Below are 27,904 nucleotides of genomic sequence, written 5' to 3'. Positions count from 1 at the left end.
GAACAAACAGTCCTCAGTGAAGCAGGGGATGAAGGGAAGTGTCTAGAAAAAAGAGGAGCTGTCAGACGGTGGGGGAAGAATTAGCAATTGGCCCATCAGAAAACAAAGTAAATGAGAAACTCAGGGCAACTCATTAACTCCATTTAAAAAACAGTACAAGGAAGGTAATTTAATTATAGTCCAACTCTTGGCTCCGCAGTTAATAACTCACATAGTAATAGAAATAGTAATCTGAGTATTTTTTAACCTAATAACTAGGGATGGGGGAGGGGTGCTGACAAAAGAGAGCTAAAGCCTCATGTATGACAACAGGGAGTCAATAGGTAATGCCTAAGATTGATATATCAAGCAAGAGTCATATACACATTTTAAAAATAGTTGAACGAACTAGAAGTGACTACTGGGTAGGGGAGCTGTACTAGAGAATGGGAGAGACTGTTTTCTTGTTACAAACTGTGTAATTCCACATTAGTAAGTGGATACATGTTTTTAAATAAGTATGTTTTAGAAAGACACCAATTCTCCTTGTGCTTAATGTCCACAATTTCTCTCTAGTGTGTGCACTGGGCACCCTGCACTGTTTCTTGCTTCACGTTGCTTTATGAACACTTACTGTCCACATGGCACGGCTCATGTATTTCTTAGCGGTAGGTACGTAGTATTACATTACATAAATTTACATCAGGTGCTGGGCATATGTCTCCCATTTCATCCTCAGAAATAGCTATGATGAGAAAGGCCCCGCCTTTCCTGCTAATTCTCACGATGTGGCCACTGCCCTGGGAACTTCCCACCCAGGACTGATTTGGGCTCCAGGACATAGAAGGGCAACTAGATGGGCAGTTCTGGACTTCTGCCTCCTGTGGCACTTCCCCGGAGCCCCAGAAACACCTCTCCTGGTGCTCCTGGCCCTGGCTCTGCTCTGTCTCGCTCTGCCTTCCTCTCCTGGAGTTTCTTTCTGGGCATGAGCATCCCTGTCAGGAGCAGCTGCTGTGTGATCTTTAGGAGCTCTAGTGAGGCTGGAGCTACCAGCTCCCTGCGGGGCACCCTCTGCCCTCCTGCACCCCCTTCTCCCTGAACAACCGTTTTGTGGCATTGTAGGCCTGAGACTGGCTAAGTATAAGATTTCAGAGAAGTTTCCTGGGGAGATGAGGGCTATTCCCTGGGCTTGCTCAGCTGACAAGCAGAGAGGAGAGCACGTTTTGCCCGCAAGCTGAGTGGGCTGCAGCCCAGCCTCTGGAACTCCAGGGAGCAACAGGAGGCTCAGTCTCACCCAAGAAGAGCTTCTGATTTCCCTGGCCAGGACTAGCCCAATTTTGGCCTGCAGCGGGAGATAAGTGATGTGCATGAGGGATGTGGCAGTGGAGAAAGGTTGGGCCTGTCCTGCTCAGCTCAATTTGACCGCTTTGGAGCTCTATTCTGAGCCCGGTATGGTTTCTGGAAAAGGGCTGGGGAGGGGAGGGCGTAGCAGGACCTCAGCGGGACCATGCCTGGTTGGTCCTGTGGGAGGAGGAGTGGAGCCTTCCTGGGTACTCACTAACCTGCTACTATAGGCCCAGCAGTGGGGGTGGTGAGGAAGGGGGTGCTTAGGAGAGGGGAAACGAGGTATCACCCCAGCACACTGCTGTGTGAGGAGTGGGCCTGGGGCCACTGAACTTGCCCAGTTCTCCCTGGCTGATTGTACAGGGGCTTTCACAGCAGCCAAGGGCTCAGGCGGCCGCCAACCCCTCGTTCCCAGGCATGTTGACATGGGCGCTCAGCAAGGGTGCGCTTTGGCCTTCTCGAAGCACCAGCACCTATGGAGGAGTGGCCATGGCAGCAGGGGGCATACACCCCTGACCCCTTGCCATTAGGGTCTGCGCTGGCCCTAATAACAGGCCATAGGGCTCCACTGTGCAGATACCCCCACCCCCACCCGGTAGCCCCCCAAGGGCTGTGTTGGCACTCACCCTTACTGTCCTCCCCAGGGTCCCGCTCACCTTCCACATGGTACAAGTGTGGGGCCTACCTTTATGATGTCTGAGATGCCCTTGTTACTGAGACTCTCCACAAAGGTCTCCAGGGGGTAGTTGAACCCAGGCACCAGCAAGGGTACCTAAGTTTGGGGACAAAGAAGTAAGGAAACCAGCCCTTGTGACAGTGTTTGGCACATTCCCAAGTGCATTCAAGCCCAGTCTCTGCTAAGCCTCAGCACCCCTGCAAGGTGGGCAAGACAACTGCTGGGTGGAGGAGGATGCAGGTGTGGTGAGGAAGTGAATGGCCCCGGGCCACATGGTGAGTGATGAAACCTAGACCTCTGGACTCGCGCCCAGTCTGGGGCTGTTTACTGCATATTCCAGTCTTTCGCAGTCTGGTCCTCCCAACTTGGGGTCAGACCTGGGCCCTAGGAGAAAACCAGGCCCTTCCCTCTGTGGGCGATGCTCCTTGAGGCACAGAGGCTCCTGTTCCTGTTGCAGGAGTAGCTGGGCAGCAGGGTGGGCTCTGGGGTCTCCCAGCCCCCAAAAGGCTTCTGGGAGGTGTAGGTGGGGCTCAGGCTCTGGCAGTTTTCCCAGCACCTTTGGTATGGCTCCTGGAGACCCCTCACAGGCTGCAAGAAAAGCAGCAGAGGTGGGGCTTGGGGCTCCCTCCAGAGGCTGGGGCCTTGGCCTGGTCTGTGGTGGGAGAATAGGTTTGCTGGCCAGCTGGCAGCCACCCACATGCTCTGACCCTGACCTGGCGGGGCTCTGTGGGCATCTCATCAGGCCCCTGCCCTGGCCTTTTCCACTCCATATCTAAGTGAGGAGCATCCAGTACCTTGAAGAAGGCCCGGGGCAGGGAATAGAGCGCCTCGTTGTACAAGCAGCAGACCAGCAGCCCCAGGACAGGACGGGCTGTCGAGGTGTTCTGCAGGTGAAGTGTGAGCTTAAAGGTGGGGCCAAGGCCCTGAACCTATGGAGCAGGTGGGTGGAGAAAGCCCTTAGGACCTAGCAGCCTTGGACACGGAGTACAGTGTGCTCTGCCTTCCTTCCTCCTACTCAATCTGCCTCCCAGCAGACACAGAAGACCAGAAGGGGCAGAGGGATCAGAAGAGGCTAGAGAGGGTGAGAGCCTGAGGGAGGCCAGGCGGCAAGTCAGAGGCAGAGCTGGCCTGGGACTGCAGGCCGCGACCCTCACCCTGAGCCCCTCACCCCTGCCCCCGCCTGCCCCACCCCCCACTTTCATCCTAGGGTAGCCTTGACCGTTCATTTTTCTCCCGCTTCCCCCGAGTTGCCTTGTAGCCTCTTCCTCCTCCGCATCTATCCACTCTTTAGGCAAAGAGAACTCAGAACCTGGCTGGCTCAGATGCCACACCTCAGGGACACATTTAGAGCTGGTCAGAGCCCTGCTGACCCTAAGCTCATTTGCGCCTGAGCCTTGCGGGCTCCTCCTTGTGCCCGTGCTGGTCTCGGTGCTTGCGGGTGAGGCCGGGATGGCCCCTTCCCTGTACCCAGCAGTCCTAACACGTTGGGCTGCCCACGGTTACCAAAGTGACAGCCTCCTTCCCTGTACCATAGGTGTAAGGATCCCATCAGGTTCTTGGGAAGAAATATCCCAATGTGACTACCCTGTGGGCCTGAGCTGGACCCTCGGCATGACCAGCCGAGGAGAGAGGTGGCACAGGAGGGTGGGAAGGTGAGGCTGCTCTCACCAAGGAGGACATGAGACTCGTCCCCAGGTCTGCGGGAAGGTGATGGGGAGCACGGGCTGAGTTGGCTTGGAACTGGCTCTGGGGCTTAGCTGTGTGGCAGAGGGGTTCCCGCGCACCCTGGCCTCTGCCCCTCTGGCCCTGACTCTGCCCTCACCCAGATGCTCACCACAGCATGCAGCTTGAGTGGTTCTCGGGCTGTCGCGGACACGGGGCTCAGGCTGGACTCGAGGGCCTGCAGGTAGGCACGGGCAGCCCGCAGGCGCAGCAGGTATAGATCTGTCTGGAAGGCCCGGTGCATGGCTGTGGAGAAGGGTCCCAGAGGCTAACGGTGGATGTGGGGGTGGCAGGGAGGCAGGCAGCAACAGGGCACTCCTGCTCAGGCTGGTGTGGGAAGGGTGCAAGAGGAGGGTGCTGCAGGAGCTGGAGAGGTGGGAAAGAGCCCAGCCTTCTGGCAAAACTGGATGCTGTGGCCTTGCCCTGCCTCTTCTCACTCTCTTACCACCTCCCTGCCCGCACTGTCTAGCTCCTTCGCTGGCTCCTCTGTCTGGCCCTAGAGGCTGGTGTTCTCCTGAGTCTGGTCCACGGTCCTCTTCTCATCCTCCGTCTTCCTCCCCCAGACAATCCGTGTCCTGCCACAGCTCCGACCACCACAAAGAGGAACAGCCACGAGCTCCTGAGGGCAGGCCCCACATTCCTCCTGAGTCCTCAGTGTCCACGCTCGATATTGTGCATGTGTCTCCAGCAGCTTAGTGAGCACCCGCGCCTGCCTCCTGCTCATCTCCACGGGGAAGTCCCATCAACACCTCAGGCCCAATGCTGCGGAAACCAGCCTCATGGTCCTGCCTCCATCACTGCCTCCCTGTCCTTCAAGTCACCTAGGTCCACCCCTCACATCTCACCGTTTGCAGGATCACATGACTCTTCCCTAAGCTGCCTCCAGGGCCCACCCCACGCCCACCCCACTGTCCCTCCTCTTCCAGACTGGGCACCCCGGTCCCCCAGGCTGGCCTCGCTCTTCCATGGGTGTGAGGTGGCTTCTGCTATTCCGAGTTTCACGTTTTATGCCCCTTTTCTCCAGTACTTTTACAATTTATTTTTAATCTATCCAGAACTAATTTTTGTGGCCGATATAAAGAAAAGGTCTGATTTTCTTCCTTTTTTTTTTTGAGATGGAGTTTCACTCTTGTTGCCCAGGCTGGAGTGCAATGACACGATCTCAGGTCACTGCAACCTCTGCCTGCCGGGTTCAAGCAGTTCTCCTGCCTCAGCCTCCCAAGTAGCTAGAATTACAGGCATGCGCCACCAAGCCTGGCTAATTTTTTGTATTTAGTAGAGATGGGGTTTCACCATGTTGGTCAGCTGGTCTCGAACTCCTGACCTCTGGTGATCCGCCCACCTTGGCCTCCCAAAGTGCTGGGATTACAGGCATAAGCTACTGTGCCTGGCCGAAAAGGTCTAATTTTCTTTTCTAGAAGCAAGTTGTCCTGATTGTGTGTTTTTGGACAGTCTCACATTTCCCTGCCAATTCAAAATGACACCTTTCATACACTCTGACTTTCCACATGTTAGGGTCAGTTTCTGGACTTCCTAATCCTGCCCCAATCTCCATTCTATTTCTACATCCACACCACAGCTTCTGATTCCCACAGCTTGAGTTCATTTTGCTACCTGATAGGGTAAGTCCCCTCACTCTTATTTTCCCCGATCTTCTTAGGTTTACTCTTTGAATCAACTGGCCAGGTCCTTAAAACAAACCCCACTGGGATTTTAACTGCAACTTAAAGCTTTACAGCATTAGGTCTTCCCATCCTGCAACTTGGTAAATCTCTCCACTTAAGCATTCTTGAAGGTGGTCTTTTCTGTTCTTGAAGAGTTTTACAATTTTATTAGACTTTGTACATCTTCTTTTTCTTTGAGATGGAGTCTCGCTCTTGTCGCCCAGGCTGGAGTGCAGTGGTGTGATCTTGGTTTACTGCAACCTTTGCCTCCTGGGTTCAAGTGATTCTCCTGCCTCAGGACATTACAGGCGCATGCCACCACGCCCAGCTAATTTTTGTATTTTTAGTAGCAAGGGGGTTTCACTATGTTGGCCAGGCTGGTCACAAACTCTTGACCTCAGGTGATCCGCCTGCCTCGGCCTCCCAAAGAGCTGGGATTACAGGCGTGAGCCACTGAACTGAACCTGCTTTCTTGAATCCAGGTCAACGCCCTGTGCCTCTGCCTACATTACCCTGCTCTGCCCTGTCTGGGGGGTCTGGCAATCATCTTTTAGGGTGAAGCCCAAAGTCACCTCGCTCTGAAGCCCTTCCCAAGCTTCCCAGGCAGAAGTCCTTACTCCCTCTGTGTGCTCCAAAAGCTCTTTGCAGAAACCCCTTCTACACCTGATCACGAAGTTGGCCCCTTCCTGAGTTCCTAAGGTAGGGACTATTCTTGTTTTTCTTTTTTTTTTTTTTTTTTTTTGAGATAGAGTCTCGCTCTGTTGCCTAGGCTGGAGTGCAGTGGCACGATCTTGGCTCACGGCAACCTCCACCCCCTGGGTTCAAGCGATTCTTCTGCCTCAGCCTCCCAAGTAGCTGGGACTATAGATGCACACCAACACGCCAGGCTAATTTTTGTATTTTTAGTAGAGATGGGGTTTCACCGTATTGGCCAGGCTGGTCTTGAACTCCTGACCTCATGATCTGCCCGTCTCGGCCTCCCAAAGTGGTGGAATTACAGGCGTGAGCCACCACACCCGGCCCAAGGTGGGGACTATTCTAATTCAAGGCACCTGGCACAAGGCCTGGCGTAATCATAGGTACTGAATGAGTGAATGAATGAATGAACGATGAATGAATGAACAAATAAACAAGTGGGCAGGAAAAACTGGACAAGAAGACACTGGTCAAATTCTACTTTTCTCTCTCTCTCTTTTTTTTGGGGGGGAGGGGAAAGAAGTATCATTATGTTACCCAAGTAGGTCTTAAACTCCTGGACTCATGCCGTCCCCCCACCTCTGACTCTCTGTAAGTGCTGGGATTACAGGCATGAGCCACCATACCCAGCCAAAATTCTACTTTCCTCATGAGAATTCCTGCATTTGGAAGTGACTGTTCCCTTCCCTGAATTCTAAGGGTTCTTGCTATCACCCACAGCACCTTCCGGCCTGAGGAACAGTGATTTGCAGGCAAGATGTACCTCCTAGGCTGTCCCTGGATTTCCAGAGGTGAGTGACCTGCCTAGTTGGCCGAGATCTCCTCCCACTACACAGGCAGCACTCCCCCAGCTTTGCTGTGTAGGAGCAATGGAGGAGGAAGAAGGGAAAGGACCCAGTCTGAGTCTCACCGGTGCCAGCCTCCCGCTCTCGCAGTGTCTGATCCACGTAAAGCCGGGTCTTTCGGGGCACGTTGAGTTTCATGGCCTGGGCTGGTGGGGGACCCACCTCACCTCCTCCCTCTACAAACACTGCTGTACGCTTCAGGATCTTGATGATCAGGCCACCACCTAGGGAAATGAACAGTGGAAATGGATTTGTCCTCCCTACTTCTACCCACATTCCCATTCTTTCTTCCCCAAACAATCTGCCTCCTATAGAGTTGCTTCTGTACACATCTGTCTTCCAGATGAGACTATTTCTGGAAGTAATGAACTGCATCTTAATAGTCTCCCATCATTAATCCATTAATCCGCTTAGCAGTTATTTGTGGAGTACTGTGATGTTCCTGGCATTGTGGCAGGCACAATGCCTGGGCGTCCTGGGTGAACTAGAGAGATTGAATCCAGCCCAGGACCCAGCCCCTGGGCTTTCCCGGTGGAGGCCTAGCTCCAGGAGGACACATCTGTAGGCCTTGCTTTCCACACCCAGGTCCACCCATGCTTCATACCCACCTTCTCCTCTTTCCCCAGAAGCAGTCCTGTCCCTTCACTCCCACCTCCAAAGCCCTTGCCAGGTCTGACTCCACTCACCTCGAGTGGTCATGATGAGGGTGTTGTCCTCCCGCCCGTAGCGGCCAAAGCAAAGACTGGTCACTGCATCCTATGTGGAGACGTCAGAGTTTAGCTGGGGAAATATCTTGAAGAGGCAAGCAAGACAGGGGATGGCTAGGGGAGGCCCCAGATGTAATAGGTGAGAAGTGATAAGAGATAGGCCTGGGGCATCACTGCTTCTGAAATATTTCCTATATTTCTCATCTCCACTCCAATCTCACTACCTCAGTTCTAGACTAAATATCACTGGCCCTCACTTTTGCAGTCAGCCTCCAAATAGGTCTCCCAGACTCGTCTTTCAGGTCTTTCTCCCCAGTCTGTCCTTCACAATGCTGCCTTTGCTACCTTTCAGAAACACAAATATGTCTGATCTCTGCTAGAAAACCTCCAATGGCTTTTGTCCTCTTTGTTAGGACACTGAAGGCCTTCAACATTTGACTCCAACCAGCCTTTTCTGTCAGTTCTCTCCTCTTGACCCTTCTTTCAACCAGCATACCACCAGCCCTCCCAGCACCTATGGCCCAAGCCAGTTGTTTGCAAATTTTATATTGTGACACGGGACAATTTACACACACAGGTGCACACATGTACACACACAGTTTCACTTGTGACATACTTTTTTTTTGAGACAGAGTCTCACTTCATTGCCCAGGCTGGAGTGCAGTGGCACAATCTCCAGCTTACTGCAACCTCCGCCTCCTGGGTTCAAGTGATTCTGCCTCAGCCTTCCCAGTAGCTGCGATTATAGGCGTGCACTGCCATGCTTGGCTAATTTTTGTATTTGCATTTGTAATTATTTTTGTTGTTGTTTTGTTTTTTTGTTTTGAGACAGAGTCTTGCTCTGTGGCCCAGGCTGGAGTGCAGTGGTGCGATCTCAGTTCACTCCAACCTTCGCCTTCCATTGTTCAAGTGATTCTTCTGCCTCAGCCTCCCAAGTAGCTGGGATTACAGGTGTGTGCCATCACACCTGGCTAATTTGTTTATTTTTAGTAGAGACGGGGTTTCACCATGTTGGCCAGGCTGTTCTAGAACTGTGATCACCTGCCTCGGCCTTCCAAAGTGCTGGGATTACAGGCATGGGACAGTGTGCCCGGCCCTCACTTGTGACATACTTTGAATTTACTATTCTATTTTTTTAAATGTTGCTGGTTGTGATCCACTAAACTGATTTAATGATTCACAACTTAGAGTCTGAAAACCTCTGGTCCAAACTCATCAAATGACCTGGATCCCTTAATCAAGAGCCTTCATACTTCTCAGGCTTTATTCATGCTATTCTCTGTGCAGAATGTTCTTCCTCCATTTATCCACCTGACAAACTGTTTTGAGGCCCAGCTGAACTGTCACTTGTTCTGTGAAGTGTCCCATGGAGTCCATCCCCATTTATCTCACCCCCCCACCCTTGTCACTCAGCCCCCTCTGAGCTTTTTAGCACTTTGCTCTGCTTCAGTCCGCCCTGCTTTTAAATTTGCTGTGTCTCTGGCTGGCTGTTACCTTAGACTGTAAGCCTTCTGAAAACAAGGACTTAGTCATCATATTACACCCTCTCACCCCTACCAGTATGGTGACTTGTACATATGAGGTGCTCAACACATTTTTTTTTTAAGATGGAGTCTCGCTCTGTTGTCCAGGCTGGAGTGCCATGATGTGATCTCGGCTCACTGCAACCTCTGCCTCCCAAGTTCAAGCGATTCTCCTGCCTCAGCCTCCTGAGTAGCTGGGATTACAGGCACGTGCCACCATGCCCAGTTAATCTTTGTATTTTCAGTAGCAAGGGGGTTATGCCATGTTGGCCAGGCTGGTTTTGAACTCCTGACCTCAGGTGATCTGCCCACCTTGGCCTCCCAAAGTGCTGGGATTACAAGTGTGAGCCACTGCGCCTGGCCTCAACAAATGTTTTTGAAATGCATCAATGTGTGATCGGGAGAGGCAGCTAAGAAGCCCCAGAGGTGACACCAGGGCAAGGAGGAGTGAGCAGCAGATGCCACAGATGGGGCTCACCGGGGTGTGGATGACGTTGAGCAGGGCCTTGTCGCGATAAATGCGGACCTCTCCATTGGCCAGCCCAGCCATGACGGCCTGCAGGCCCCGGGAATGCTGCTCCAGGAGGTTCATGGTCAGGATGGCTGCAGGCATCTGCACTGTCCACAGCTTCTTCCCCTGGCAGGGAACAGCCAGTGTCTGTGGAGGGCTCAGGGCTTACAGTGGAAAGAAGAGTTTCTGGGGTGGGGAAGCCAGAGGGCTTCCTTGCCAAGGGGGCGTTGGGGACATAGGCATGGAGGGGCTGCTGTTTGCTGGGGGCCGCACCTTGTGGGTGAAGCCGTGCAGGCTGTCTTGGGTACTGCCCACCACTAGGACCTTGTGTACCCGGATAAGTCCCACAGGCTGGGCGCTCAGCTCGATGCAGTACTTGGGGTGCTTGGAGTCTCTGTGGAATAAACGACACACTGTCCGGCCCCAGAGAAATCGTCTCCACTTCCATGGCTGACCCTCCTCTTTCTAAACCCCATGGACTCACCTGGGAGGAACACTGGCCCCAAAGCATATGACCCTGGGATTATTTCCACCTCTGCCACCTTAGTAAATGTGTGGCCTTGGAAAAGATCAAGTGTGTCTTCTCCCACCTTCACTATAGTGGCTGGTATGATCATCTGGCATTTAACAGAGTTTTCAGTGAGTTTACCTTTGGCTGGACTAGTCAGGACAAGTGGACTTAGGCACTTTATTATGAGAAAAGAATGAAGAGCTTTGCCCTGTGTCAATGTAGTTTTTAGTTTACTGGCCTCTGAATTTTAGTTTCCCTTTCCAGAAAGTACAGTTAGCTCCTCCCTATTCGAGAAGCACACGCCAATGTCTTTCCCGCTTTGAGTTGGCCTACAACACTCTTCCCCACTTTCTCAACAACTGGTTCCATCTTAACCTTCAAGCCACCTCCACAGAGAGGTGTTCCTGATCACCTTTATGCATTATTTTTCCCCACTGAGCTTGTATGTTTTCTCCATAGCACTCATCCAATTTGTAGGAATATCTTGGTTTCTTCACTTTAATATATCTGTCTTCCCCATGAGGACAGGGACCATATTTATCTTGTTCATCAATATATCCCTAATACCACACACTGCATAATGCATAGTAGGTGCTCAATAAATATTTATTGAATTAAAAAAATGCATTTTAGACTGGGCGTGGTGGCTCATGCCTGTAATCCCAGCACTTTGGGAGGCCAAGGTGGGTGGATCACGAGGTCAGGCATTCAAGACCAGCCTGGCCAATGTGGTGAAACCCCATCCCTACTAAAAATTCAAAAATTAGCCAGGTGTGGTGGCGCACACCAGTAGTCCCAGCTACTCAGGAGGCTGAGACAGGAGAATCGCTTGAACCTGGGAGGTGGAGGTTGCAGTGAGCCGAGATTGTGCCACTGCACTCCAACCTGGGTGACAAAGTAAGACTCTGTTTCCAAAAAAAGAAAAAAAAAAAAAAGCATGTTATATGGAATATTAAACTAATGCATAAACAAGTGTCATGTCATGTACCCTGGAAAGTAACAAATATGGGACATTTTTTTTTTATTTCTTCCCATCTGTTTTCTTTACTTTTTTTTTTTTTTTTTTGAGACGGAGTCTTGCTCTGTCACCCGGTCTGGAGTGCAGTGGCCGGATCTCAGCTCACTGCAAGCTCCGCCTACCAGGTTTACACCATTCTCCTGCCTCAGCCTCCGGAGTAGCTGGGACTACAGGCGCCCACCACCTCGCCCGGCTAGTTTTTTGTATTTTTAGTAGAGACGGGGTTTCACCGTGTTAGCCAGGATGGTCTCGATCTCCTGACCTCGTGATCCGCCCGTCTCAGCCTCCCAAAGTGCTGGGATTACAGGCTTCAGCCACTGCGCCCGGCTTCTTTTCTTTTTTCTTTTGACACGGAGTCTCGCTTTGTCACCCAGGCTGGAGTGCAGTGCTCACCGCAAGCTCCACCTCCCAGGTTCATGCCATTCTCCTGACTCAGCCTCCTGAGTAGCTGGGACAACAGGCGCCTGCCACCACGCCTGGCTAATTTTTTTTATTTTTAGTAGAGACAGGGTTTCACTGTGTTAGCCAGGATGGTCTCGATCTCCTGACCTCGTGATCCGCCTGCCTCGGCCTCCCAAAGAGCTGGGATTACAGGCGTGAGCCAACACGCCTGGTCCTTTTTTTTTTTTTTTTTTTTTTTTTTTTGAGTCTCGCTCTATTAACCAGGCTGAAGTGCAGTGGTGCGATCTTGGCTCACTGTAACCTCCACCTCCCGGGTTCAACCAATTCTCCTAACTCGGCCTCCCAAATAGCTGGGGCTAGACGCGTGCGCCACCACGCCCAGCTAATTTTGTATTTTTAGTAGAGACAGGGTTTCACCATGTTGGCCAGGCTGGTCTTAAACTCCTGACCTCAGGTGATCCACTTGCCTTGGCCTCCCAAAGTGCTGGGATTACAGGTGTGAGCCACCGCGCCCAGCCTATCCTCTCATCTCTGATCACTCCCGTACTATAGCCACCCAGGCTAGTCTCTCACTGTGCCAGCCCCTATCTCACAAGCCTCCAGCTATCTTCCCTGGGCTTGTGGGCTCAGCCTCCTTTATGAAGTTCTCAGCTCTTTGCATTTCCAAATTCCAGCCTTAAAGCCCACTCTCATCTTGCAAGCCTCTGAAGCCACCAGCTTTCTGAGATGTTCCTACCGGCCCCGGAGACCATGGTTGTGGCTACCTTCTCAGAATATAGATGTTTCCATTGCGGCAGGCTGCAGCAAGCCGGAACTCAACATCAAACTGGCCGGAAACCTCTAGGAAGACAGGGACGCTGGGAAGGCTCATCTGCAAAGAGGTGCAAACACTCCAATTTCTCTGGAGCCCCCATCCCTCCCTGCCCTGTCAGTAACTCCTCTGAGTGAGTGCCTGGTCTAAAGTCCCAATCTCCTCCCTCACACCCAGTTTAAACTCAAACAGTTTTTCAGGAGGGAAACTTGGGGCAACATTTAGCAAAAGCCTTTTAGTCTGTGTCTTTTATTTATTTATTTATTTTGAGACAGAGTCTTGCTCTGTCGCCCAGGCTGGAGTGCAGTGGCACAATCTCGGCTCATTGCAAGCTCCGCCTCCTGGGTTCACACCATTCTCCTGCTTCAGCCTCCCGAGTAGCTGGGACTACAGGTGCTTGCCACCATGCCTGGCTAATTTTTTGTAGTTTTTAGTAGAGACGGGGTTTCACCGTATTAGCCAGGATGGTCTCGATCTCCTGACCTCATGATCCTCCTGCCTCGGCCTCCCAAAGTGCTGGGATTACAGGCGTGAGCCACCGCGCCCGGCCTTGTCTGTGCCTTTTGACTAAACAATGCCACTTCTAGGACTGCATCCTAATGCTGTACTTAAACAACCATGCAGCTGGGTATGGTGGCCCACGCCTGTAATCCCAACACTTTGGATTGCTTGAGCTCAGGAGTTCAAGACCAGCCTGTCCAACATGGCAAAACTTTGTCTCTACCAAAAGTACAAAACTTAGCTGGGCGTGGTGGTCCCACAGATGAGAGACTGAGGTGAGAGGACTGCTTGAGCCCAGGTGGCACAGGTGGCAGTAAGCTGAGATTGTACCACAGCACTTCAGCCTGGACAAGAGAGCAAGACTGTCTCAAAAACAAACAAAGAAGCATGCAAGGATATTTGGGTAAAAAAGTCTACAGCATTGGTATTAATAGCAAAAAATGAAAAACAATTTAAATGTACAATAGGTGACAGCATAAATAAATTATGGTATGTCTATATGATGGATATTGTGTGGTCTTTAAAAAGCCTGATGTGGGGTTGGGCATGGTGGCTCACGCCTGTAATCCCACCACTTTGGGAGGCTGAGATGCAGAGATCACCTGAGGTCAGGAATTTGAGACCAGCCTGGCCAACATGGTGAAACCCCATCTCTACTAAAAACACAAAAATGAGCCTGGCGTGGTGGTGCATGCCTGCAGTCCCAGCTACTCAGGTGGCTGAGGCATGAAAATTGCTTGAACTCGGGAGGTGGAAGCTGCAGTGAGCTGAGATAGAGCCACTGTACTCCAGCCTGGGTGACACAGGTGACTCAAAACAAAAAAACAGAACAAAAAAAACAAAAGGCTGATGTGGTTTTATAGATACAGAAAGATACCGATGATATACTGCTACATGAAAAGAACATGCTACATGAGCCTCCTGCTTTTATTATTTACTTATTGTTTTTAGAGACAGGGTCTTTTTTTTTTTTTTTTTTTTTTTTTGAGACGGAGTCTCGCTCTGTCGCCCGGGGCTGGAGTGCAGTGGCCGGATCTCAGCTCACTGCAAGCTCCGCCTCCCGGGTTCACGCCATTCTCCTGCCTCAGCCTCCGGAGTAGATGGGACTACAGGCGCCCGCCACCTCGCCCGGCTAGTTTTTTGTATTTTTTAGTAGAGACGGGGTTTCACCGTGTTAGCCAGGATGGCCTCGATCTCCTGACCTCGTGATCCGCCCGTCTCAGCCTCCCAAAGTGCTGGGATTACAGGCTTGAGCCACCGTGCCTGGCCGAGACAGGGTCTTACTCTGTCACCCAGGCTGGAGTGCAGTGCCACAATTCATAGCTCACTGCAGCCTCAAACTTTTGGGCTTAAGCCATCCTCCTGCCTTGGCCTCCCAAAGCACTAGGGTTAGAGGCATGGATCACCACACCCAGCTAATCCTGTTCTTATAAAGATAAGTATTTACATCAAGTTATATATTTATGTCTAAATATGAAAATGTCTAGAAAGACCTATGCCTCAACTTTAATAGTACATATCCATGAGCAGCAGGATTTTTTGATATATATCTTTCTTTTTTTTTTTTTGAGACGGAGTCTTGCTCTGTCGCCCAGGCTGGAGTGCAGTGGCCGGATCTCAGCTCACTGCAAGCTCCGCCTCCTGGGTTTACGCCATTCTCTCGCCTCAGCCTCCTGAGTAGCTGGGACTACAGGCGCCTGCCACCACGCCCGGCTAGTTTTTTGTATTTTTTTTTTAGTAGAGACAGGGTTTCACCGTGTTAGCCAGGATGGTCTTGATCTCCTGACCTAGTGATCCGCCCATCTCGGCCTCCCAAAGTGCTGGGATTACAAGCTTGAGCCACCGCGCCCGGCCTGATATATATCTTTCTTTATGCTTATCTAGTTTCTAATTTTTCTACAAGGAACATATATATCACCCAGAACTAACTGTGAAGCACGGGGAGAGAATGTAGCCTGAGCCTCCAGTGTGCCCAGGGTCAGACCTGACACTGACCTTGGCTAAAATGGTGAAAGCCTCAGGATCAAGCACCAGGAGCTCCTTGTTCTCGGTGCCCAGCACCAGGCAAGACACAGCATCCTCGTCAGCCAGGTTCTTCTTCAAGGTGGTCATGGTGGTGATGACTGTCTACAGAAGGACTCCAGGGGTCACCCAGGGAACCTCCACACACCACCCCCAAGATACTCCCAGAATGCCACAGGAGGGAAGAAAGAGAGCAAAGGAGGATGAAGAGGATGTATCAGAGATGTGACAGAAAATTTAAGTACAAAGGTGTTTGCTGCAACAAATCTAACTTTCTAACAAAAGAGGATTGTCTTAAGTCAATTATGAGCTATCCATATGATCAAAAACTATGCAGTCTTTTTTTTTGTTTTTTTGGTTTTGTTTTTGTTTTTTTGTTTTTTTGAGACAGAGTCTCACTCTGTCGCCCAAGGCTGGAGTGCAGTGGCGCGATCTTGGCTCACTGCAAGCTCCGCCTCCTGGGTTCACGCCATTCTGCCTCAGCCTCCGGAGTAGCTGGGACTACAGGCGCCCGCCACCACGCCTGGCTAATTTTTTTGTATTTTAGTAGAGACAGGGTTTCACCGTGTTAGCCAGGATGGTCTTGATCTCCTGACTTCATGATCCGCCCGTCTTGGCCTCCCAAAGTGCTGGGATTATAGGCGTGAGCCACCGCGCCCGGCCTTTTTTTTTTTTTGAGACAGGGTCTCACTCTGTCGCCCAAGCGGGAGTGCAGTGGTACAATCTCGGCTCACGGCAACCTCTGCCTCACAGGTTCAAGCGATTCTCCTGCCTCAGCCTCCCAACTAGCTGGGATTATAGGCACACGCCACCATGCCCAGCTAATTTTTGTATTTTTAGTAGAAACAGGGTTTCACCATGTTGCCCAGGTTGGTCTTGAACTCCTGACCTTGTGATCCACCTGCCTCAGCCCTCCAAAGTGCTGGGATTACATACATGAGCCACCATGCTCGGCTGAAGTCATTTTTTTAAAAGTCATATTTTAAAAGAATATTTGGGCCAGGCTCAGCGGATCATGCCTGTAATCCCAGTACTTTCGGGGACCAAGGTGGATGGATTGCATGAGCCCAGGAGTCTGAGGTCAGCTTGGGCAGCAAAATGAGACCCCCAACTCTACAAAAAATAAAAAATTAGCCAGGTATGATGGCATGCACCTGTAGTCCCAGGTACTCAGGAGGCTGAGGCAGGAGGATCCCTTGAGCCCAGGAGTTCGATGCTCCAGTGAGCTATAATCCTGCCACTGCATTCCAGCCTGACTGACAGAGTAAGACCCCGTCTTAAAAAAAAAAAAAAAAAAGAAAGAAAAGAAAAGGCTGGGCGTGGTGGCTCACACCTGTAAGCCTAGAACTTTGGGAGGCTTAAGAGGGCAGATCACCTGAGGTCAGAAGTTCAAGACCAGCCTGGCCAACATGGTGAAACCCCATCTCAGCCGGGCGTGGTGGCTCACCCTTGTAACCCCAGCACTTTGGGGGCAGACCACCTGAGGTCAGGAGCTCGAGACCAGCCTGGCAAACATAGTAAAACCACGTCTCTACCAAAAGTATGAAAATTAGCCAGGCATGGTGGCATGTGCCTGTAATCCTAGCGACCCAGGAGGCTGAGGTAGGAGGATAGCTGGAACCTGGGAGGCAGAGGCTGCAGTGAGCCGAGGTGGTGCCACTGCACTCCAGTCTGGGCGACAGAGCAAGACTCCATCTCAAAAAAAAAAAAAAAAAAAAAAAAGAAACAGAAAAGAAACTCCATCTCTACAAAAATACAAAAATTCGCCCAGCATGATGGCGGGTGCCTATAATCCCAGCTACTCGGGAGGCTGAGGCAGAACTGCTTGGACCCGGGAAGTGGAGGTTCCAGTGAGCTGAGATCGTGCCATTGTACTCGAGCCTCGGCAACAGGAGACTCTACCTCAAAAAAAAAAAAAAAAAAAAAAAAAGAAAAGAAAAGAAGATAAAAGGCTGGGCACAGTGGCTCACGCCTATAATCCCAGCATTTTGGGAGGCCGAGGTGGGCGGATCACATAAGGTTGGGAGTTTGAGACCAGCCTGAACAACAGGGAGAAACCCTGTCTCTACTAAAAATACAAAATTAGCCAGGCGTGGTGGCGCATGCCTGTATTTGCAGCTACTCGGGAGGCTGAGGCAGGAGAATCGCTTGAATCCAGGAAGCGGAGGTTGCGATGAGCTGAGATTGCGCCATTGCACTCCAGCCTGGGCAACAGGAGCGAAACTCCATCTCAAAAAAATGAAAAGAAAAAAAAGTTACATTAGTATAATCCTAGTTTTAAAAATATGTGAATATAGGCCAAATAAGGTGGCTCATGCCTGTAATCCCAGCACTTTAGGAGGCCCAGGTGGGAGGATCACTTGAGATCAGGAGTTTGAGACCAGCCTGGGCAACATGGTGAGATCCCGTCTTTTAAAAAAGAAAAGAATAAGCTGAGTGCAGTGGCTCACGCTTGTAACCCCAGCATTTTGGGAGGCCAAGGCAGGCAGATCACGAGGTCAAGAGATCGAGACCATCCTGGCCAACATGGTGAAACCCCGTATCAACTAAAAATACAAAAATTAGCTGGGTGTGGTGGCGTGAGCCTGTAGTCTCAGCTACTTGGGAGGCTGAGGCAGGAGAATTGCTTGAACCCAGGAGGTGGAAGTTGCAGCGAGCTGAGATCATACCACTGCACTCTAGCCTGGCAACAGAGCAACACTCTGTCTCAAAAAAAAAAAAAAAAAAAAAAAAGAATAAAAATGTCAAAATAAAAAATATATGAATACAAAAACATGTGGAAGCCTAAACCCTTCAACCAACACTAGTTATTGTTGGACAGTGATATCACAAGTGATGTTTAATTTCCTCATGATGCCTTTCTATCATTTCTACAGTAGGCACATGTTTCTTTTGTAATTATAATTGGAGGGAAAACAAAAAAGAAAAGATCCCCTTTGTAAGGAATTTCTTCTACAGAAATTAGCAGAAGCAAAATGTTTTTCTTTTTTTTTTTGAGATAGAGTCTTGCTGTGTTGCCCAGGCTGGAGTGCAGTGGCGCGATCTTGGCTCATTGCAACCTCCACCTCCCGGGGTCACGCCATTCTCCTGCCTTAGCCTCCCCAGTAGCTGGGACTACAGGCACCCGCCACCATGCCCGGCTAATTTTTTGTATTTTTAATAGAGACGGGGATTCATCGTGTTAGCCAGGCTGGTCTCGATCTCCTGACCTCGTGATCCGCCCGCCTCGGCCTCCCAAAGTGCTGAGATTACAGGCGAGAGTCACCACGCCTGGCTGCAAAATGTTTTTCTTTAGATAAAGGTGCTCATTGTGTGATTATCATCAAGATTGAAAAAGACAGCTGGGCACAGCATCTCATGCCTGTAATATCAGCACTTTGGGAGGCTGAGGTGGGAGGACTACTTGAGCTCAGAAGTTCAAGACTAGCCTGGGCAACACAGTGAGATCCCGTCTCTACAAAAAATGAAAATAAAAAAAATTAGCTGGGTGTGGTGGCATGCACGTGTAGTCCCAGCTACTCAGGAGGTTGAAGGGGGAGGATCACTTGAACCCAGGAGTTTGAGGCTGCAGTGAGCCACGATCACACCACTGCACTGCAGCCTCAGTGACAGAAGAAGACCCAGCTCCCTACCCTACCCCAAAAAAGATGAAAAAAGAGGAATGATTTTCAGTGCCTAATGGAAGGAGAAAGCTTACAAACATGTGGACAGATATTAGTGGTAACTATTCCCATTCCAAATGTTAATGATAACTCAAAGATGCGAGTGGTTGGCCGGGTGCAGTGGCTCACGCCTGTAATCCCAGCACTTTGGGAGGCCAAGGTGGGCAGATCACCTGAGGTCAGGAGTTGAGACTAGCCTGGCTAACATGGTGAAACCCCATTTCTACTAAAAATAAAAAGAATTAGCTGGATGTGGTGGCGCACACCTGTAATCCCAGCTACTCAGGAGGCTGAGGCAGGAGAATCGCTTGAACCCGGGAGGCGGAGGTTGCAGTGAGCTGAGATCGTGCCATTGCACTCCAGCTTGGGCAACAAGAGCAAAACTCTGTCTCAAAATAAAAAAAAAAAGATGTGAGTGGTAACCATGACAGATACTTGAGAAGACTGCCCCCTCCAAACTGCATCTTTTAAGCAATAATTAATTCACTTCCCCATTTTAAAAGGACTCCAAGATATTGACAGCTGTGGATGTCAAAGCTGCTGATCAGCAGGAGAGAGCGGTGTTTCTCACAGAATTGGTCTAACACAAGCCAAAGTCTAAGGCATGTGTTTGTCAGTGCGTTCAGTGAGTGTGGCCTCTACGGGGTGGATGGTTCCCATGGGGCTTTCTAAACTGCAAGACAGCTCTGGGAGTCTGTTCCTGGACTGAGGGTTGGTGCCCCTAGGTCAAGAACCACTAGATCGGCCGGGCGTAGTGGCTCATGCCTGTAATCTCTGCACTTTGGGAGGCCGAGGCAGGTGATCACGAGGTCAGGAGGTCGAGATCAGCCTGGCCAAGATGGTGAAACCCCATCTCTAACTAAAAAATACAAAATTTAGCCGGGCACAGTGGAGGGCATGAGTAATCCCAGCTATTCGGGAGGCTGAGGCATGAGAATCACTTGAACCTGGGAGGCAGAGGTTACAGTGAGCTGAGATCACACTACTGCATTCTAGCCTGGTTACAGAGCAAGACTTCATCTCAAAAAAAAAAAAAAAAGAACCACTAGGTCTCATCAATGCATAGGTTCATCAATAAAGGCATTAAAATTATAACTACAAAAAGTAGGAAGTGAATAAAAGGGAAACATTTGTCTAATGACCTGGATGTGAATGGTTACATAAACAAAGTATGAAGGAAATACTGAATAGTCAGTGACATAATCAAGAGGCCATTAACAATGAAGTTCCTAAAGACGAATGCTCAAAATATGTTACATACTCAAGAGAAGCAGGATATAAAAGCATACTTACGAAGAAAATATATCAAAATGGTAAGAATAGGTATCTTTTGGATCTCTCAGTAGTGAAATTACAGTCATATTTATATTTCTCCTTTATACTTCCCTCTTTTTCTGGGTGGGGGGGCAAGACTGGGTGACAGAACGAGACTGTCTCAAAACAAAAAAAAAGTTCTTGTCACTCTGTTACCCAGGCTAAAGTGCACTGGCACAATCATAGCTCACTGCAGCCTTCAACTCCTGGGCTCAAGCAATCCTCCTGCCTTAGCCTACTAAGCAGCTGGGACTACAGGCACATGCCACCACACCCAGCTAACTTAAAAACGAAGTCTCGCTTTTTTCTTGCCCAGGCTGGTCACCAACTCCTGGCCTCCAATTATCCCCCGCTGGCCTCCCAAAGTGCTGGGATTACAGGCATGAGTCAATGCACCTGGTCTATATACCCCTCTTTGTTTTTCCAAAATGTCTGTAATAAAAATCTATTACCTTTACTCTCAAGAAAACAAAAGTTATGTGCAATTTATGTAACATGATCTTTTATTTCTATGTATCTATGTCTGTACGTATGTATGTATGTATGTTTGTATCTATCTATCTTTTTCTCAGAATCTGTGTCCTGCTGACTATATATCTATATATTAAAAGTTGTCAGCCGGGTGTGGTAGTTCACGCCTGTAATTCCAGCACTTTGGGAGGCCAAGGCGGGCGGATCACCTGAGGTCAGGAGTTGGAGACCGGCCTGGCCAACATGGCGAAACCCTGTCTCTACTAAAAATACAAAAATTAGCTGGGCATGGTGGCACATGCCTGTAATCCCAGCTACTCGGGAGGCTGAGGCAGGAGAATCGAAAATCGCTTGAACCTGGGAGACAGAGGTTGTAGTGAGCTGAGATTATGCCACTGCACTCCAGCCTGGATGAGAACAAGACTGTCTCAAAAACAACAACAACAACAACAACAACAACAAAAATACAAAACAACCTGTCACTACTAACTGGAATGTGGAAAGCACTGCAGCTTTATGACTACACACACATGGCATGGCTGGAAGGAATACAGCAAAGAGATACTGGTTGGGTTTGCTTATAGAATTTACCACTGATGTTAAGCGGTCTTTTAAAAAATTTAAATTTTTTTAGAGGGAAATAAAAAGAGAAGGGAATATTACCTGCCGCTTGATGGAGCTGGACTTGTGTTGGTTTACAAATGCCTCCATTTCACTCAGCTCCAGCTGCAGAAACCTAGACACACAGAGAACACACAGAGACACACAGCAGGCCCCGGCCTCGCTGCCCTCCTCTATCATTCTGGCACAATCTGGTGGCTGCTTCCTCCACCTGGAGCCTCCCAAACCCTGGCCCTCCACAGGGCCCTTACCTGAGTGACTGGACGGACAACGGCTCCTCTGCCGTCTCCCTGCAAGGAAAGGGGCCAGCATGGCAGCCGAGTGGAGGAATGGGGCCATGGGGCTCAGACGGGATGAAGGAGTGAGGAGGGGGATGAAGGGGAAGGCAGCCTCTCACCGGATGCTCTCCAGCATCTCCTTCAGGGTTAAGGGGTCGATCCGGTCCTGTGACAATGTGGAAGAAGGGTGAGCCTATGAGCTCAAGCCAGGCAGGAAACCCAATGCCCATGCCCTCAGAGAGCTCCACACTTCTGGGGGTACCTCTTGGTCTCTGTCTCCCTGCCAGCCTGCCTCTGCACTGAGCCCCAAGCTCACGCCCGTTATCTGAATCCAGTCTCAGGGCCACGTTCATCATCCCATTTATAGACGCTTCCCTAAATTCCCCTCCTCTCTTGGTGTTTCCAGTCCTCCTTCTGATAGGCCCCTGCCTTCTTTGGTTTCATCTACCTCAAAGTTGGGCAGGGATGTGGCTAGTGCGGAGGAATTTTCTGGGTTCCACTCTCTAAGGGGACTGGCTCAGTGCCTCTCTGGGAGCCACTGCTGAGTAGCCAAGCGCAGCACCTTGTCCAAAAGTGCCACCACTAGGCTGGGCATGGTGGTTCATGCCTGTAATCCCAGCACTTTGTGGGGCCGAGGCAGACAGATCACATGAGGCCAGGAGTTTGAGACTAGCTTGGCCAACATGGCAAAATCTTCTCTCTACTAAAACATACAAAAATTAGTCAGGTGTGGTTGCTGGCGCCTGTAATCCCAGCTACTCAGGAGGATGAGGCAGAAGAATTGCTTGAACCCAGGAGCCGGAGGCTGCAGTGAACCAAGATCACGCCATTGCACTCTACTCCGCGCAACAAGAGTGAAACTCCGTCTCAAAAAAAAAAAAAAAAAAAAAAAAAGAAGTGCCACCACTGCTGCTGTCAGAGATGGACTATAACTGACCTCCTGCCACCAGCCCACCTTCTTCCCAGGAGCCCAGCCCTCCTCTCCCAGTGGCTGCCATCTTTGCCTTCTGGTTCCCAACTCCCATGTTACTTACCTCTTTAGCCTGGTTCCAAAGGTCTTGTTCCAGAGGATTTGGAGGCAATTGAGGCAGGCTGAACTTGAAGTAGGGTCTCAGATTCTTATACACATAGACACAAGGGCCTGAAGCAAGTGCCAGAGCTGGGGTCCGGGGCTCATGTTGCTCCATGAGGAAAGTGGCAGCAGCAGCTGGCAGAGCAGGTAGTGGGCTTTCGGTCATCACCAGTGGTCCTTTGAGCACCTTCAGGCGGGGCTGCTGCCCACCAGGGCCAAGGTCCCCTACCACCAGCTGCAGGGAGAGGATGGCTCATTCTAGGCTCAGGGTCTGAAGACCTCCCCACTGACCCTCTTCTTACCTTATTGCTGGTGCGCATTCATTCATTCCTGCACCAATAAAGGCTTTGCCTTCAGGCTTTCAAGCTGCCTGACCTTGGGAAAGTTGACTAACCTTTCTGAATCTCAGGTTTCCTGCTTGCAAAATGAGAATACTTTCATGGTATGTGGTGAAAATCAAGTGAGATAATGAGTTACAGAACCTGGTAAGTGCTACTGAAGAATAAGTGGCAGTTGATGTTTCTCTTATTCATGCAGCAAACATTTCTTCCATGCCAGGCACTTCTAGAGAGACACTGGGACAGTGGTAGAGGTCAGTGCGGGAGGGGATGGGGACACCCATATCTGGGCTGCTGAAGCCTGGTTTCCAAATGCAGGGCAGGATATGCTCTGTGGACACACAGAGGGGAGCCAAGCTTTTTGGTCTCTCAGTTTTCCACCCTCCAATCCATCTTCCAAGCTGCTGGAGCTGCCACACAAGCCCATTCCCCTGAATGAGGCCTGGTAGGCCCCTCTGATCTAGTTCCCACCTTGTTTCCGATCACCCTTCCCATTGCTGTGCTCTGGCCAGAAAGTGGGTACCCAAGAAAGGCTGGATACTGAGCATGCAGTATGTGCCAGGGACCACATCAGAAACTGCATGCGTCCTTTCATTTAACCCTCTTGACAATCTTATTATTATTATTATTTTTGAGATGGAGTCTCGCTCTGTCTCCCAGGCTGGAGTGCAGTGGCGCGATCTCCCCTCACGGCAAGCTCCATCGCCACCCGGGTTCACACCATTCTCCTGCCTCAGCCTCCCAAGCAGCTGGGACTACAGGCGCCTGCCACCAGGCCCAGCTAATTTTTTTGTATTTTTAGTAGAGATGGGGTTTCACTGTGTTCGCCAGGACGGTCTCGATCTCCTGACCTTGTGATCCGCCCGCCTTGGCCTCCCAAAGTGCTGGGATTACAGGCGTGAGCCACTGCACCCGGCTGACAATCTTATTATTTTTAAGAGACTGGGTCTTGCTCTGTCACCTACGATGGAGTGCAGTGGTACAATCATGGATCACTGCAGCCTCGAACTCCTGGGCTTAAGCGATCTTCCCACCTTAGCCTCCCAAGCAGCTAGGACTACAGATGTGCGCCACTACACCCGGCTTTCAACAACCTTGTGAAGCAGGTACCATTATTAGCCTCATTTCTCAGATGAGGAAGCTGTGTCTTAGAGATGTTAAGTAAAGTCAGACAGCTATAAAGTGGTAGAGCTAGGTCTGTCTGAACCCAAAGCCATAGTCTTAACTACTTTTTTATGTGGTAGTTATTTTATATGGGCCTCAACTTTCTAACTTCACATTTATTCTTTCCAAGTATGCTATGAACTTCTAAGCCTCTGTGCCTCTGCTTTTGCTGTTTCTTCTACCTGAAATGCCTTCCCCATCCTCTCATCCTTGACTTCTTGATAGACTTCATTCATCCTTAAATGCCTAGTTTACACATTACTGCTTCCTGGTGCCTCCAGATAGAATCTATTGTTCTCACTGGCGCTCCCGTAATACTTTCCACAGTGTTCAATTTTAGCATCTACTCACTTCCTCACAAATATTTATCAAGTACCAACTTTGTGCCAGGCACTGGGCTAAATGCTAGGACTCAAAGGTGAATAAACTAGCCATTAAACATTCTATTATGTGAAGGTATTTAACATTTCTTTCTTTTGTTTTTTTAAGACGGAGTCTCGCTCTGTCACCCAGGTTGGAGTGCGATGGCGTGATTTCAGCTCACTGAAACCTCCGCCTTCCAGTTTCAAGTCATTCTCCCACCTCAGCCTCTCAAGTAGCTGGGATTACAGGAGCCCGCCACCACGCCTGGCTGATTTTTGTATTTTAGTACAGATGGGGTTTCACCATGTTGGCCAGGCTGGTCTCGAACTCCACCTCGTGATCCACCTGCCTTGGCCTCCTAAAGTCCTAGGATTACAGGCATGAGCCACTGCGCCTGGCTAACATTTCTTATTAGCTACTGTGTCTGTGGTTTCTCTTCCCTCACTACTGTAAGCCCAGAGCCAAATACTAACTAGGTGTTCAATCAATATCATGCAATAATTGTTGACAGTGTCTGTATATCCTCCTGACTACATGCTGATGCATTTCTAAGTGTAGAGTCCCAACAATGCCTGACACACAGTAGGGACTCACTATACACTTGCTGAATTACTGAATGCATTATGGATAGGAATTTGGGGGCAAAAACCACTGAGTCCTATGGCACTCTCTATGTGGGGTAGGATTCCAGGACAATCTTCTGGCTATCCACATGATTTATCTATTGTGGTGTCGTTGCCCATGGTGAGTGAGCTATGGTGAAAAACCACAAGACTTGAAATCAAACAGACCCAGTTACAAATTAAGTAAACTTAACCTCTTTGAAACTATTTTCCCATTCACAAAATGGGAATAAATAAAATCTTTTTTTTTTTTTTTTTTTTTTTTTTTTTTGAGACGGAGTCTCGCTCTGCCGCCGGGGCTAGAGTGCAATGGCCGGATCTCAGCTCATTGCAAGCTCCGCCTCCCGGGTTTACGCCATTCTCCTGCCTCAGCCTCCCGAGTAGCTGGGACTACAGGTGCCCGCCACCTCGCCCGGCTAGTTTTTTGTATTTTTTAGTAGAGACGGGGTTTCACCATCTTAGCCAGGATAGTCTCGATCTCCTGACCTCGTGATCCGCCCGTCTTGGCCTCCCAAAGTGCTGGGATTACAGGCTTGAGCCACCGCGCCCGGCCTATAAATAAAATCCATGTTTATGTGCCTCCACGGAAGGTCTAGTCCAGAAATGGATATTGAATCCATGCTAACTTCCTTTCTTTTATTCGAATATATTTCTCTACCTTTAAAAAATTTACGTCTTTTAAACTTTATTTACATTTTTATTTAAAATTATATATTTATTTAAAAATATATTTTTTATTTAAAATTATATATATATATTTTTTAAACGGAGTCTCACTCTGTCATCCAGGCTGGAGTATAGTGGCATGATCTCGGCTCACTCAACCCCACCTCCTGGGTTCAACCGATTCTCCTGCCTCAGCCTCCCAAGTAGCTGGGATTACAGGTGCCCACCACCATGCCTGGCTAATTTTTGTATTTTTAGTAGAGATGGTGTTTCACCATGTTGGACAGGCTGGTCTTGAACTCCTGATTTCAAGTGATCCACCCGCCTCAGCTTCCCAAAGTGCTAGGATCACAGGTGTGAGCCACCATGCTGGCCTTAAAATTAAATTTAAAATTTAACATTTTTACTATGGAAAATTTTCATTCACATACAAAAGTGAAGAGATATAGTGAACCCCCATATATCCCATTATCCAGCTTCAACAATTAACTGCTCATGGCCAATCTTAAAATCTTTTGATAAACATAAAACGTTCACTTCCCTCCCTTTTACTTTCCCTCCAGATTCTAATGCCGCCCCCTGCTAACCAAGGGATTTGCCCTTCCAACAAGGAAATCATGTTAACTAAAGTAAGAGGCTTTGTCTTAGTAGAATCCCCAGAAATATTTGATCTGCTTTACTTTCTGCAGTCTGTATTATGAAATTAATACGTTCTCCTCACTTTCCACATAAAAACAAAATTTAACGCTAAATGTGCTTTTTCATAGTATATGTGAATTCCAGAGTGTGCTGGGCCTCTTTTCAGCCGTCGGGAAATCTCATTTCTGGGTGCATCCCCCTATGCTCAACTCTCCTGCTAGGGTGATATGCTTACCTTGTATTCCCCATCCCCATGCAAATCTGCCAGCGCTGGAAAACAAAAGGGCCAAAACCAGGGTCTCAGATATCCCAGAGGCTTCACTACAGGACCACTGTCTGACTCCCCATCCCACTAGAACCCAGGGTTCCTGGTTCCAGAGACTCACCTAGGCAGGCAGAAAAGGTGTGGATGTTGGCCATTGGGTCGTAGTGCGCATCCAACCATTTCGAATTGGCCTCATTGCTGGGAGTGGGGGAAAGAGTTGGGGAGTCAGTCCCATGGGAGGGGAAGAAAACTTTGAGTAAGCTGGTACAGGCCACTCCGAACATAAGGTACAGAACGTCTGGGTACAAGTCCAGGCTCCGCCACTGGCTCACCCAGCGACCTCCAGACACACATGCACATCTTAGGCCTCGGTTTCCCTATTTGACCTCTATAAGAGTCCTTCCAGACTGCCCGAGAACAGCAGGAGCCCAGAACCCGGGGACCAAGGGACCCTCTTTACACGGGTGGGAAAAGAGGCCTTGAGGGGCCCCACCTTCACCTCTCAGCTCCGCAGCCGTCGTAATCCGATGAGGACGCAGCCGCCATCTTCGCAGGCGTCGTCCTGGCAACCGGCCCCTCCCACGCCGCCGCGTAACGCCCAATAGTGCCCGAGCGCTGGGAAGCGCGAGTACAAAGGTTCCGGGCGCCAAGCTTTCCCTCCCAGGCTGAGGAGGACGCGCTGGCCACCCTCCTGGGTTGAGGAATCTCTCCCAGCTTATTTATCTTTGCTCCTTCCTAGTCAGAGCCGCCTTTCCAGGCGTCTAGGTTTTACAGTCTCTGGGTCAGCCACAGGGCCCTCTGGCTTCCAGGGTTGGAAAGAAGCCCCTTCTAGCATTTATGAGCAGCAAAACAAACTCCTCCTGTCTCCATCTTCATGGTTACTCGGTTGAAAAGGGCTCAGGTCCTGTCTTGCTGCCTTACTGTAGAGGTCCAGGCCCAGAGAAACAAAACATGAGGGTTATGGGGCAAATGCAGAGGATTCTGACTTAAGTTGAGTTTGTAGATTCCCACAACTTTTTTTTTTTTTTTTTTTTTTTGTTGAGACGGAGTCTCGCTCTGTCGCCCAGGCTGGAGTGTAGTGGCCAGATCTCAGCTCACTGCAAGCTCCGCCTCCCGGGTTTACGCCATTCTCCTGCCTCAGCCTCCCGAGTAGCTGGGACTACAGGCGCCCGCCACCTCGCCCGGCTAGTTTTTTTTTTTTTTGTATTTTTAGTAGAGACGGGGTTTCACCGTGTTAGCCAGGATGGTCTCAATCTCCTGACCTCGTGATCCGCCCGTCTCGGCCTCCCAAAGTGCTGGGATTACAGGCTTGAGCCACCGCGCCCGGCCTTTTTTTTTTTTTTTTGAGATGGTCTTGCCCTGTCGCCAGGGCTGGAGTGCAATGGCACGATCTCAGCTCACTGCAACCTCCGCCTCCCGGGTTCCAGCGATTCTCCTGCCTCAGCCTCCCGAGTAGCTGGGATTACAGTAGCCACCATGCCCAACTAATTTTTTTA

The 27,904-nt window shown here is 49.9% G+C and overlaps 1 protein-coding gene and 1 pseudogene across 5 annotated transcripts; both read right to left on the bottom strand.

The window, feature by feature from the left end:
* Positions 1–133: 133 nt before the first annotated feature.
* Positions 134–27,005, bottom strand: BBS1 (Bardet-Biedl syndrome 1). 4 transcript variants are annotated; one of them, XM_010366411.2, is made up of 17 exons: positions 26,908–27,005; positions 26,530–26,606; positions 26,379–26,413; positions 22,313–22,585; positions 21,398–21,444; positions 21,252–21,290; positions 21,043–21,115; positions 14,906–15,037; positions 12,363–12,469; positions 9,941–10,061; positions 9,635–9,793; positions 7,613–7,682; positions 6,992–7,150; positions 3,834–3,967; positions 2,794–2,928; positions 2,009–2,095; positions 134–1,796 (listed from the first exon to the last, which is right to left on the bottom strand). In XM_010366411.2, exons 1-17 carry the CDS (start codon positions 26,952–26,954, stop codon positions 1,710–1,712), a joined length of 1,782 nt encoding a protein of 593 aa, XP_010364713.1. In that variant the 5' UTR covers positions 26,955–27,005; the 3' UTR covers positions 134–1,709. The 4 variants fall into 4 exon arrangements, with proteins under 4 accessions (XP_010364713.1, XP_030774462.1, XP_030774464.1 ...); XM_030918602.1 differs by having other exon boundaries at positions 26,902–26,973; XM_030918604.1 differs by lacking the exon at positions 2,794–2,928.
* LOC115893623 lies at positions 139–1,488 on the bottom strand (annotated as a pseudogene). Its single transcript, XR_004053707.1, has one exon. The product of XR_004053707.1 is annotated as an uncharacterized LOC115893623 (transcript).
* Positions 27,006–27,904: the final 899 nt, after the last annotated feature.

Source organism: Rhinopithecus roxellana, chromosome 15 (genome assembly GCF_007565055.1).
Source record: "Rhinopithecus roxellana isolate Shanxi Qingling chromosome 15, ASM756505v1, whole genome shotgun sequence".
Classification (NCBI taxonomy): domain Eukaryota; kingdom Metazoa; phylum Chordata; class Mammalia; order Primates; family Cercopithecidae; genus Rhinopithecus; species Rhinopithecus roxellana.
This window is presented reverse-complemented; position numbering and strand designations above follow the sequence as displayed.

Bases quoted from the DNA above. Each gene is read 5' to 3' on its own strand.
- BBS1 (XM_010366411.2), bottom strand. From the start codon at position 26,954: ATGGCGGCTGCGTCCTCATCGGATTACGACGGCTGCGGAGCTGAGAG. The intron at 21,445-22,312 runs GTAAGTAACATG...ACATTGTCACAG, and splicing joins TTTGGAACCAGGCTAAAGAG to GACCGGATCGACCCCTTAAC. The intron at 3,968-6,991 runs GTGAGACTCAGA...CCTTCTCCACAG, and splicing joins AGAGCGGGAGGCTGGCACCG to CCATGCACCGGGCCTTCCAG.